Below are 12,482 nucleotides of genomic sequence, written 5' to 3'. Positions count from 1 at the left end.
ACCTTCTTTGCTATTCCTTCTCTTTGCTATTCACTCTATCTCCTCTTACTCTGTCAGAGGCATGTGGAGTGACTGATAATACTGTTTGAGAACTCTGCTCTGAGATAATTACGAAGTGGGCCATTTAAATTACAAGGTAAGGTTTTTGATTGTTTATAGATGGCTGGTTGTTTTGTCTGATACTCCCATGGCCTAAGGGCTCAGACAGGGGCCTGACAGCTATCTGATTATCTCATGGTGCCTGCAGACTAGAGGTTGACCGATTAATCGGAATGGCCGATTATATAGGGCCGATTTCAAGTTTTCATAACAATCGGAAATCGATATTTTTGGACACCGATTTGGACAAATTATTATTATTGTTATTTTTTTAAATATTTTTTTTACACCTTTATTTAATCTTTATTTAACTACGCAAGTCAGTTAAAAACACATTATTATTTTAAAAAATATATATTTTGTTGTTGAATTTTACCCCCTTTTTTCATGGTATCCAATTGTTAGTAGCTACTATCTTGTCTCATGACTACAACTCCCGTACGGGCTCGGGAGAGACAAAGGTTGAAAGTCATGCGTCCTCCGATACACAACCCAAGCCTCACTGCTTCTTAACACAGTGCACATCCAACCCAGAAGCCAGCCACATCAATGTGTTGGAGGAAACACCGTGCACCTGGCAACCTTGGTTAGCATGCACAGCACCCAGCCCGCCAAAGGAGTCGCTGGCGTGCAATGAGACAAGGATATCCCTACCGGCCAATCCCTCCCTAACCCGGACGATGCTATGCCAATTGTGCGTCGCCCCACGGACCTCCCCGTCACAGCCAGTTACGTCAGAGCCTGGGCCCAGAGTCTCTGGTGGCACAGCTGGCGCTGCAGTACAGCGCCCTTAACCACTGCGCCACCTGGGAGGCTCACATTCTTATTTTCAATGACGGCCTAGGAACGGTGGTTTAACTGCCTTGTTCGGGGGCAGAACGACAGATTTTTACCTTGTCAGTTCAGGGATTCAATCTTGCAACCTTACAGTTAACTAGTCCAACACTCTAACCACCTGCCTCTAATTGCACTCCACGAGGAGCCTGCCTGTTACGCGAATGCAGTAAGCCAAGGTAAGTTGCTAGCTAGCATTAAACTTATCTTATAAAAAACAATCAATCAATCATAATCACTAGTTAACTACACATGGTTGAGGATATTACTAGTTTATCTAGCGTGTCCTGCGTTGCATATAATCGATGCGGTGTGTATTCGCAAAAAATGACTTTCCTTGCTCCAATGTGTACCTAACCATAAACATCAATGCCTTTCTTAAAATCAATACACAGAATTGACAGCTGCCTCTGATTGAGAACCATACTAGGCCGAACACAGAAATCCCAAATTATAGAAAAACGAACATAGACAACCCACCCAACTCACGCCCTGACCATACTAAACAAAGACATAACAAAGGAACTAAGGTCAGAACGTGACAGATAGTTTCCGGATTCTACCATATTAATGACCTAAGGCTCGTATTTCTGTGTGTTATTATGTTATAACTAAGTCTATGATTCGATAGAGCAGTCTGACTGAGCGGTGGTAGACACCAGCAGGCTCGTAAGCATTCATTCAAACAGCACTTTCGTGAGTTTTGCCAGCAACTCCTCTCTGTGCTTCAAGCATTGCGCTGTTAATGACTTCAAGCCCATCAACTCCCGAGATCAGGCTGGTGTAACCGATGTGAAATGGCTAGCTAGTTAGTGGGGTGCACGCTAATAGCGTTTCAAACGTCACCTGCTCTGAGACTTGGAGTAGTTGTTCCCCTTTCTCTGCATGGTAACGCTGCGTCGAGGGTGGCTGTTATCGATGTGTTCCTGGTTCGAGCCCAGATAGGGGCGAGGAGAGGGACGGAACCTATTCTGTTACACTGGCAATACTAAAGAACATCCAATAGTCAAAGGTATATGAAATACACATGGTATAGAGAGAAATAGTCCTATAATTCCTATAATAACTACAACCTAAAACTTCTTACCTGGGAATATTGAAGACTCATGTTAAAAGGATCCACCAGCTGTCATATGTTCTCATGTTCTGACCAAAGAACTTAAACGTTAGCTTTCTTACATGGCACATATTGCACTTTTACTTTCTTCTCCAACACTTTGTTTTTGCATTATTTAAACCAAATTGAACATGTTTCAATATTTATTTGAGGCTAAATTGATTTTATTGATGTATCATATTAAGTTAAAATAAGTGCTCATTCAGTATTGTTGTAATTGTCATTATTACAAATAAATGTAAAAAATCATCCGATTAATCGATATCGGATTTTTTTGGTCCTCCAATAATCGGTATCGGCGTTGAAAAATCATAATCGGTCGACCTCTACTGCAGACAGCTGTGGAATTACATAAAAGACCGTTTTAGACGGCCAGACATGAACTCATGACCCTTCTGGTCACAGAGCCACAGCCAAGATGCACGCCTGTGTGTACTTAAACACAGGAAAGATCTCATCACATGCATTGAGTGTTTTTCATTACAGCTATCTTGAGATCTCAACTATCTTGACTACATGAAGCCAGCTCAGATTTTTGTCCTCTCAAAATCTGATAGGAGAGTCCCACAAGATAAGAAGGAAGTGGCTATAGATGGAGAGGAGTTGGCAGGGTGTCCAGAGAAGAGTGAGATTGTGAGAAATAATTACTTTTTGGAGGAGAGGAACGGTCACACAGAACATTGGGTCAGACAGAAACCAAATAAACTAGTTAGGATTGATTCTCCTCTGAGACCTCTCTGGCAGGAGGTACAGCACTGACTGCACAATAAAGGTAATTCAATCTCTGGATGGTATTTTAGTCTTGTATTGTGGTTGGGTACTCTCAATATGCCCCTCATTGACCACCACCCAGACAAAACTTCTCTAACTCCTGACCCCAGCTGTCTCAGCCTCCAGTATTTATGGGGGCTAGGGTCAGTCTGTTATATCTGGAGTATTTCTCTTGTCTTATCTGGTGTCCTGAGTGAATTTAAGTAGTGCTTTCTCTAATTCTCTCTCTCTTTCTTTCTCTCTTTCTTTCTCTCTCTCTCTCTCTCGGAGGACCTGAGCCCTAGGACCATGCCTCAGGACTACCTGGCCTGATGACTCCTTGCTGTCCTCAGTCCACCTGGCTGTGTTGCTGCTCCAGTTTCAACTGTTCTGCCTGCGGCTATGGAACCCTGACCTGTTCACCGGACGTGCTACCTGTCCCAGACCTGCTCTCTAGAGACAGTAGGAGCGGTAGAGATACTTTGAATGATCGGCTATGAAAAGCCAACTGACAATTATTCCTGAGGTGCTGACTTGTTGCACCCTCGACAACTACTGTGATTATTATTCTTTGACCCTGCTGGTAATCTATGAACATTTGAACATCTTGGCCATGTTCTGTTATAATCTCCACCCGGCACAGCCAGGAGAGGACTTGCCACCCCTCATAGCCTGGTTCCTCTCTAGGTTTCTTCCTAGGTTCTGGCCTTTCTAGGGAGTTTTTCCTAGCCACCTTGCTTCTACACCTGCATTGCTTGCTGTTTGGGGTTTTAGGCTGGGTTTCTGTACAGCGCTTTGAGATATCAGCTGATGTAAGAAGGGCTTTATAAATACATTTGATTTTATTTGAACTCCTATACTTCCAGTACATTACACTGAGCTAGAGGCAAAGTGATTGAGCCCCTGGCTTTGCACAATGCAGGGTGAAGGTGTGCCTCTAGTTACGCTTACACCTCTTCTCCTCACAGAGCAATCAGCATTTCCAAGAATAAATCCATTGTGAATGTATTGTCCTACTCCTTATCATCTTCTCTTTATCTGGCCTTGAACTATATGGGAGCTTAGCACTGCAGGCGCGGGAGTGTGATAATTGTTTTTTCCTCCTCTTTAGCATGGGCAGGGTGGGAAAGCCTGAGGGGAAACTGATACTGTCACCGCCTCCTGATCCACAAGAAGATTCACTCTCAGATCCACTCTCAGATCCACTCTCAGATCCACTCTCCGATCCACCCTCAGATCTACACTCTCAGATCCACACCCTCAAATCCATTCTCAGATCCACTCTCAGATCCACACTCAGATCAACACTCTCAGACACACACTCTCAGATCCACACTCTCAGACCCACACTCTCAGATCCACACTCTCAGATCCACACTCAGATCCACTCTCAGATCCACACTCAGATCCACTCTCAGATCCACTCTCAGATCCACACTCAGATCCACACTCAGATCCACACGCTCAGATCCACTCTCAGATCCACACTCTCAGATCCACACTCTCAGATCCACTCTCAGATCCACTCTCAGATCCACACTCAGATCCACTCTCAGATCCACTCTCAGATATACACTCTCAGATCCACTCTCAGATCCTTTAAAGGAGAGTGTTCCTCTCAATAAACAGTCTTCTCTATGGCAATGTTGCCTAACTAACATAATGAAGTGTGTCCAATTCAGAAACACTGTAAATGGTAGTGAGTCAGCCAGGTGCTCATCATCTCAGGGACTGTAATATTAAAACCCAGCGTTCAAAGCCGCCATACCTGGAAAACACTCAATATGACACACCAGCTTTCAAAAGTCTGTTTAGAGTATAGTAAGTCCTTTGTTTATGTTCAAGGTTCTTCTGTGCTGTGAGGTCTGATGGAACAAAGTGTTAGCTCAGCACTCCAGACAGACACCTGGTAATCCCATGCCCTCAGACTCCAGTGACACACTGTGCCAGCCAGCCACCTCATTACTAAGTGGTGAACTAAAAGCCATCTGGGCAAACCCACAGACTATAAAAGCACTAGAGAGATGAACTCGAGTTCAGGGTAGTAGCTATTGAACTGGAGTTTAGCGTAGTAGCTATTGAACTGGAGTTCAGCGTAGTAGCTATTGAACTGGAGTTCAGTGTAGTAGCTATTGAACTGGAGTTCTGCGTAGTAGCTATTGAACTGGAGTTCAGGGTAGTAGCTATTGAACTGGAGTTCAGTGTAGTAGCTATTGAACTGGAGTTCAGCGTAGTAGCTATTGAACTGGAGTTCAGCGTAGTAGCTATTGAACTGGAGTTCAGCGTAGTAGCTATTGAACTGGAGTTCAGCGTAGTAGCTATTGAACTGGAGTTCAGCGTAGTAGCTATTGAACTGGAGTTTAGCGTAGTAGCTATTGAACTGGAGTTCAGCGTAGTAGCTATTGAACTGGAGTTCAGTGTAGTAGCTATTGAACTGGAGTTCAGGGTAGTAGCTATTGAACTGGAGTTTAGCGTAGTAGCTATTGAACTGGAGTTCAGCGTAGTAGCTATTGAACTGGAGTTCTGCGTAGTAGCTATTGAACTGGAGTTCAGGGTAGTAGCTATTGAACTGGAGTTCAGTGTAGTAGCTATTGAACTGGAGTTCAGCGTAGTAGCTATTGAACTGGAGTTCAGCGTAGTAGCTATTGAACTGGAGTTCAGCGTAGTAGCTATTGAACTGGAGTTCAGCGTAGTAGCTATTGAACTGGAGTTCAGCGTAGTAGCTATTGAACTGGAGTTTAGCGTAGTAGCTATTGAACTGGAGTTCAGCGTAGTAGCTATTGAACTGGAGTTCAGTGTAGTAGCTATTGAACTGGAGTTCAGGGTAGTAGCTATTGAACTGGAGTTTAGCGTAGTAGCTATTGAACTGGAGTTCAGCGTAGTAGCTATTGAACTGGAGTTCAGTGTAGTAGCTATTGAACTGGAGTTCTGCGTAGTAGCTATTGAACTGGAGTTCAGGGTAGTAGCTATTGAACTGGAGTTCAGTGTAGTAGCTATTGAACTGGAGTTCAGCGTAGTAGCTATTGAACTGGAGTTCAGCGTAGTAGCTATTGAACTGGAGTTCAGCGTAGTAGCTATTGAACTGGAGTTCAGCGTAGTAGCTATTGAACTGGAGTTCAGCGTAGTAGCTATTGAACTGGAGTTCAGCGTAGTAGCTATTGAACTGGAGTTCAGCGTAGTAGCTATTGAACTGGAGTTCAGCGTAGTAGCTATTGAACTGGAGTTTAGCGTAGTAGCTATTGAACTGGAGTTCAGCGTAGTAGCTATTGAACTGGAGTTCAGTGTAGTAGCTATTGAACTGGAGTTCAGCGTAGTAGCTATTGAACTGGAGTTCAGCGTAGTAGCTGATGCACTGACTTATAAAGTAATCAAACCTGGCGAAAGAAATAAACAGGTTACCTATAGGCTAATAAATCTTATGAGCTCCAATGTCATGGATAGTGCTTCAGGCAGCATTTTTTGGAATATAAAATCAAATCAAATGTTATTTGTCACATGTTTCATAAACAACAGGTGTAGACCAACAGTGAAATGCTTATTGACCAATATGATAACATTTTCTGTAAATCCCCTCAATATTTTAGGCAAATGTCACACAAATGTTTTTTTTATGATGTTAGGAATGACAGCATAGTTGTTTTATGTTGCGGTTTCAATCAAGGTGCAGTCAAGGTATACAGGGGCATGAGCAAATGGAAATAAAGCAGTTATCTTCACCCCTGGCTCTCTGGTACTTAAAATAGCTTGTCCTGAGTTTATTACATAGTAAGTATATTGTTAGTACACAGGTATAAGAGCAACTAGATTTAATTATAGCCAATTATAGCCTACCTTGAATTCCACTGACAGTTGAGGGATGTATTCCAGAGTCCAGAGTGCCCTAACAAGTGATGCCAACTGCTCCGTGACTTCACCTCTGGCATGCTGCGTGTCTTCACTTTTAACAATCCCATTAATTCTCCTTCGACTCAAATCCAATTTGTACCGCTCCAACCCGAGATACTCTGCGAGCAGGTCAGTGTTGCTCAAGCACTGGACCACGGCGTTCATGAAACAGGTGTTCCCATGATTTTTCAAGCCTAGAACACCTGGAATTTTGCCACCATAGCACCATAAAACCCTCTCTTTCACCGAGCAACGGGAAGAAACTATCGAATTATTTTTAACAGAATCATCCCCGGCGACCTGGACATCCTCTTTGATATTTTCTGAGTTGGTACTGGTGTTACAAGGTGTCCCGTCACGAAACCCTCCATCGTCATCCTCTGCGCCCTGAACTGCAACATCTCCAAAGTGGGTAAAAGTGCCCAAAGTTTTGATAATTTTATTTACAAAACTCCCCACCGACTTCAATGATTTCTTTCGAAAAAGCCGTCCATGTTTCTGTTTGTTTTCCTTGCGCTTTGCTGCCTTTGACGTGGCTTCATCCTTCACTCTGTAGTGTTCATCCATATCTTTATAATACTTTGCCGATGTTGGAGAATACTGGAATTAATTTCGAGGCCAGTGTGCCACTTTTCTGCAGAGATTTCCCATCCGGATACCGTGAGGAGGACAGAACACCAGCGCACAGAGGTGAAACCATCACGGAGCCATGGTACATCAACACATATCGACTCCGTGCAGCCGGTAAACGTCAAACATTTCATCACTTACTGAAACCCTTAATACTTGTTGACCAAATTACATGAGCTCCATCGATGTTCAACATTACCCTCGCCTTTTCTTGCCTCCTACTTGCAGCCTTTACGGGCATGTGCACACGCATTTACCCATCGCTTCGAACTTCGTCTCGAAAGAGGCGTGTATTCATATGCGTAGTGTGTGACTATTCCCTCCCACTTTGATTCTAGTCCCTGTATCATCAGAGTAGTTTACACTGGCATAGTATGCTATATAAACGCTGACTCACAAATTAATGTTTCCAGGATTAACTTTTATTTTCATGTTGATGTTGATTTTCAAGTTGATGTTTCCAGGTTTAACTTTTATTCTCATGAAAACAAGCAGTTTTTCATGGTTGAATGTTGAAACAGTCATATTTTCTTTTTGGCAGGTTTTCTCTGTTAATATAAAATATATGGATTAGTCATGGACACGTTTTTGCATTTAGAACACACACACATATTAGCCAATCATACATTTCCCAATGTTTGGGAACCCCTGCTGTTTCAACCCACTGGCATGAAGGGCAGTGGTGAAGTGCTCACCTGAAGAGAGCAGTAACCAACCATACACAACAGATAGACGGATATGATGGAAAATAAGCAGACATATTTCAGTCAGGTTCATCTCAAACATGAACTTTATGGAGTTTGTTGGTTGGGGAAAAAAACAGTCTTTGCAAAAGCATAAGAGCATTCCTTTTACATTCACAACAATATCATTCAATACTTTGGAGAATGCCCTGGCAGAAATGGAGACCTTGTGAAATAATGTCTTGTTAATCTATACTCAGGCAATGAAACGGGAACACTAATAGGAGTGGGATCTTTCAAGGTCCAATGCAGCTTGTTCACCAGCTTGTCATCACCATTCGCCACCTATGTGGAGACACAAAGCATACATTATTATGGGATATCAGTGTTTCGTTTAGTCTGCTGTCAGTGCAGTACAATGGGTACTGTACAGACTATCTCATCGTACAAAGGCTTGATGAATGATGTCTCTGAGAGACAATGAAATGTTGTGGCCTGAGATTAAATTGAACTGTATGAACCATACATATGCTGTTTCTTAATTTGAGCCAGTTTCTCACAGCAGGAAAATAATCCTGCAGCAACAAGAAATATTAATTATTATGTGGATTATAAATAATGGATATTTTTCTAGGGGTTTGATACATTCTACATTAGCGTAAATCAAGTCTGAAACTATGAGATGGAATTTACCAACAAGATTTAAGGTAACGCATCTGTATCTGTCACAAACTGGTCTCCATCGAGGGTGATGTGCATTCCATTACTGGATCCTGAGAGGGACCCTTGTAGTTCTCGTAATGCAAACCGTAATACTCCTCCCAATAGCCAATCCGTCTCAGAAAATATACAGTATGTTAAATATTACAGGACTTGATGTGCAGTAAACGAGGATCGTAGAATAGTTGTGTGAAGAACTCTCATTAAACTGCAAAATGCATACTATCACAAAGTATAAAATCCACCCAACAGTTTCCAAAAGCGCATGCTCATTATTTTTCAACCAGGATTATGATATACAGAGTCTTTCACAATGACCAGTATTCATTATTCAAACTTTTTAATTAATGCAAGTCTGTGTCAAAATCTCTCCTCCTGTTTAAAAATGTTTATAAGCAGATGTATTGTACATGCCAGCATTTATTGGCTGGTAAATACTTTTGGGAGATTTATAACTAAAGCCTTGACTTTCTCCTAATGAGTCCTTCACAGTATGCAAATAGAAACTGCTGCTGTCTATCAAACAGTAAATTGCAGTGGTTAAAACATGGTTGTGTGGGAATGAGCCATAATCATCTCTGGGGTTGGCAGCTGTCTCCTTAGCCTCTCGGCCTCCCGTTGCAACTGTTATTTGAAGTTATTTTTAGACCACAAATACCACATTTCCCTTTTAAAACACAGGTGCCTTTCTATTTTTTCCCTTGTTGAAAAATTAATTAACCTACAAAGAAGGAGCTCAGGAAAAGTGTAGATTTTACATCCTATGTGATTGTGCTCACCACTTTTCATGAAAAAACATGTGCTCCAGTAGTGTAGAGTTTAGACATACAGTGGGGAGAACAAGTATTTGATTCACTGCCGATTTTGCAGGTTTTCCTACTTACAAAGCATGTAGAGGTCTGTCATTTTTACCATGCGTACACTTCAACTGTGAGAGACGGAATCTAAAACAAAAATCCAGAAAATCACATTGTATGATTTTTAAGTAATTCATTTGCATTTTATTGCATGACATAAGTATTTGATCACCTACCAACCAGTAAGAATTGGCCTAGCCAGTCTCCAGACCTGAACCCAATAGAAAATCTTTGGAGGGAGCTGAAAGTCCGTATTGCCCAGCGACAGCCCCGAAACCTGAAGGATCTGGAGAAGGTCTGTATGGAGGAGTGGGCCAAAATCCCTGCTGCAGTGTGTGCAAACCTGGTCAAGAACTACAGGAAACGTATGATCTCTGTAATTGCAAACAAAGGTTTCTGTACCAAATATTAAGTTCTGCTTTTCTGATGTATCAAATACTTATGTCATGCAATAAAATGCTATATAATGTGATTTTCTGGATTTTCTCTACATGCTTTGTAAGTTGGAAAACCAGCAAAATCGGCAGTGAATCAAATACTTGTTCTCCCCACTGTACCTAGTCTATTGATGTAAAGAAATTATGCGAGCAAAAAGTATATTCTATTTATACACAAAACACTCCCCCTCAGTTAAAGATAAATAGAAAAGGTGTTTCTTTGAAAGTGCTGCAGTTTGATCCAGAGTCCTGAATCTAAAATATCAGGTCCAAACGTCCATCATGAAGACATATGGATTGTACTCATGAAATACTAAATTATAATACTACGAAAACCAAGCCTCAAGAGAAATGATCTCTGTGGAATACCTCAAAATAACAATATTTGATGTGATGTTAGTGTGCTACTCAATGGATTGCTCTGGTCCACCAGTGAAATATATATGTTTTAAGTTAAACAAGGAGAGATCATTTTCCAATTAGGTTTTCTCTGTGAAGAAGTAAACATCATCCTCTATGAAATGGGTGACAGAGACCATCTGGTTGCCTGAGTCATAGCTATGCCGTCTGCTTTAGGAACAAACAATCCCTTAGTAAAGAATACAATGCACTGTCATTGTCACTGCATTACGCTACTATGACATCTGGCGCTAAAATATGACCAGTGCCAAGGAGATGGCGCTCACACACGACTCACTGTGCAATCAATAATCCATTGTGTTTCCATGGTAATAACTAAATAAATACTATGGTAGTCATTAACCCAATCAGAGTTTAATTCTCCCTCAATACTTTAGTCTGTTGTACAAATGAGTCGGACCTCAGTAAATGCTCTATGCTTCTATATCCTACTGTGGATGTTCCTTTCTGTCTGTGCTACTAGTGATGATCTGGTACTCCTCAGGGTGGTAGCAGACACTTCTAACCAGAGTATACAGTATATGTTGCTTCTATTTGTTTCACTGTTAAAATCAAATACTATTTGTTAAACTATTAGTCCTTTCTTCATATCAATAGCATTGTAACCAGATTCTGTTATGAATAAACATGAGCCAAGGCTTGTGGTTTTTGAAAACGTTGTTTATCTGGTAGGCCCTAACACAGTGCAGAGGTTTCATGCCCACTAACTATAGGTATCTATAATTATATAATTTGGTGGGTGCTTATATTTGTCCTATTTCATGCATGTAAAAGTGTGTATTAATATGCATGTGTGAATTGGAAATGTGTATTTTTGCATATGGCCATTATCAACGGCGACCCTATTTGTACTTTGTAATGCTCATGTTTCTTTATCTCCATCATTGTTGTTTATCTATATCTCTATGGTGCTTTATCTCCATCATTGTTGTTTATCTATATCTCCATGGTGCTTTATCTTCTTGATCTTTACCTGTCCCTCCCCTCCTCGCTGGCAATCGTCTTGCAGCCTCTGGTGGTGGCGATGGCTGTCACTCACACCCATGCTGTGGGTGTTGTGCACAGTCATCAGCCTGCTAGTCTCAGGAGTGAAGCCACAGATCTTATCATCATTCCAGGCTTAAAGAAAACAACACAAAAAGTCAATGACTGGGAGAAATACAAACATGAATGCGTGACAGAAAGTATTGTTTTTCTTTCATCCGAGTTAAAAATGGCACAACTGTTGTTGCCCAACTAAATCACCACCAGAGGAATGCATTTGCATTTCCAGACAGCAGACATGGCTTACAATAGAAAGCCCCTGAGTTTCTGCTGCTAAGAAATGGAATGGGAAATCCACCACTGATGATGCTCCTGCCGTCAATCATGAATTCCACAGCGTTGCAGCCAGGTCATGTTGGGCACAGTGATATGTAGCACTTCTTCAGAGGTCTCCGTATGCCATATCCAGATGTCATTCTCAGAACGGGGCAAAGAGCTCAGATGAGCCACTGTGAGATATACATCAAGATATATATGTTAAATTAAAGCATTTGAAAAAGACTAATATAAATATCATGCTTAATTAACAATATCTACTTTGGAGGACACAGGACATGACTTACAGTAAATGATAGTATAGCCCCCTCTACTGGTGTCATTTCAAAAGGCAAATGGGCTTCAAAATGAACAGCCAGTCAAACGGAATCAGTTCCCTATTTGTATTCAGTAGGGGACTGACCCTGCACACAAATGGAATGTGATGGCGTATATTATGTGAACTTTTAGCCTGTTATTTCACTCACATCGTTCACAGCGCTGTTATGGCTGGAGGTGATCAGGTGATGAACTCCTATTTGAAGTCAGTGTAGCTGAAATGGCAGATCTGTGTTGCCTCTGTGCCCACAAAGAACTGGTGACCATCACCACGGGGCGCTATGGATGTCACCCCTTTCCAGTTGAACCTTCCTGCCAAAGAGAGTAGAAACCAAAGAATACATGTACAGGTAGTGTTCATTGAGTAGTACAGTGGTGTATTAGATGCTTTTGGAAAATGCACACAGGATTA

General features: G+C 41.7%; 1 protein-coding gene across 1 annotated transcript in view; it reads right to left on the bottom strand.

Moving 5' to 3' along the window:
- Positions 1-7,584, bottom strand: part of LOC112234631 (ubiquitin carboxyl-terminal hydrolase 43-like) — a 109,975-nt gene extending 102,391 nt beyond the window's left edge. The window contains exon 1 of the mRNA XM_042327638.1: positions 6,632-7,584. Coding sequence (XP_042183572.1) covers positions 6,632-7,252 — 621 coding nt within the window. The 5' untranslated portion in view covers positions 7,253-7,584. The remainder of the gene's footprint in view (positions 1-6,631) is intronic.
- Positions 7,585-12,482: the final 4,898 nt, after the last annotated feature.

Source organism: Oncorhynchus tshawytscha, linkage group LG09 (assembly GCF_018296145.1).
Source record: "Oncorhynchus tshawytscha isolate Ot180627B linkage group LG09, Otsh_v2.0, whole genome shotgun sequence".
Taxonomy (NCBI): domain Eukaryota; kingdom Metazoa; phylum Chordata; class Actinopteri; order Salmoniformes; family Salmonidae; genus Oncorhynchus; species Oncorhynchus tshawytscha.
This window is presented reverse-complemented; position numbering and strand designations above follow the sequence as displayed.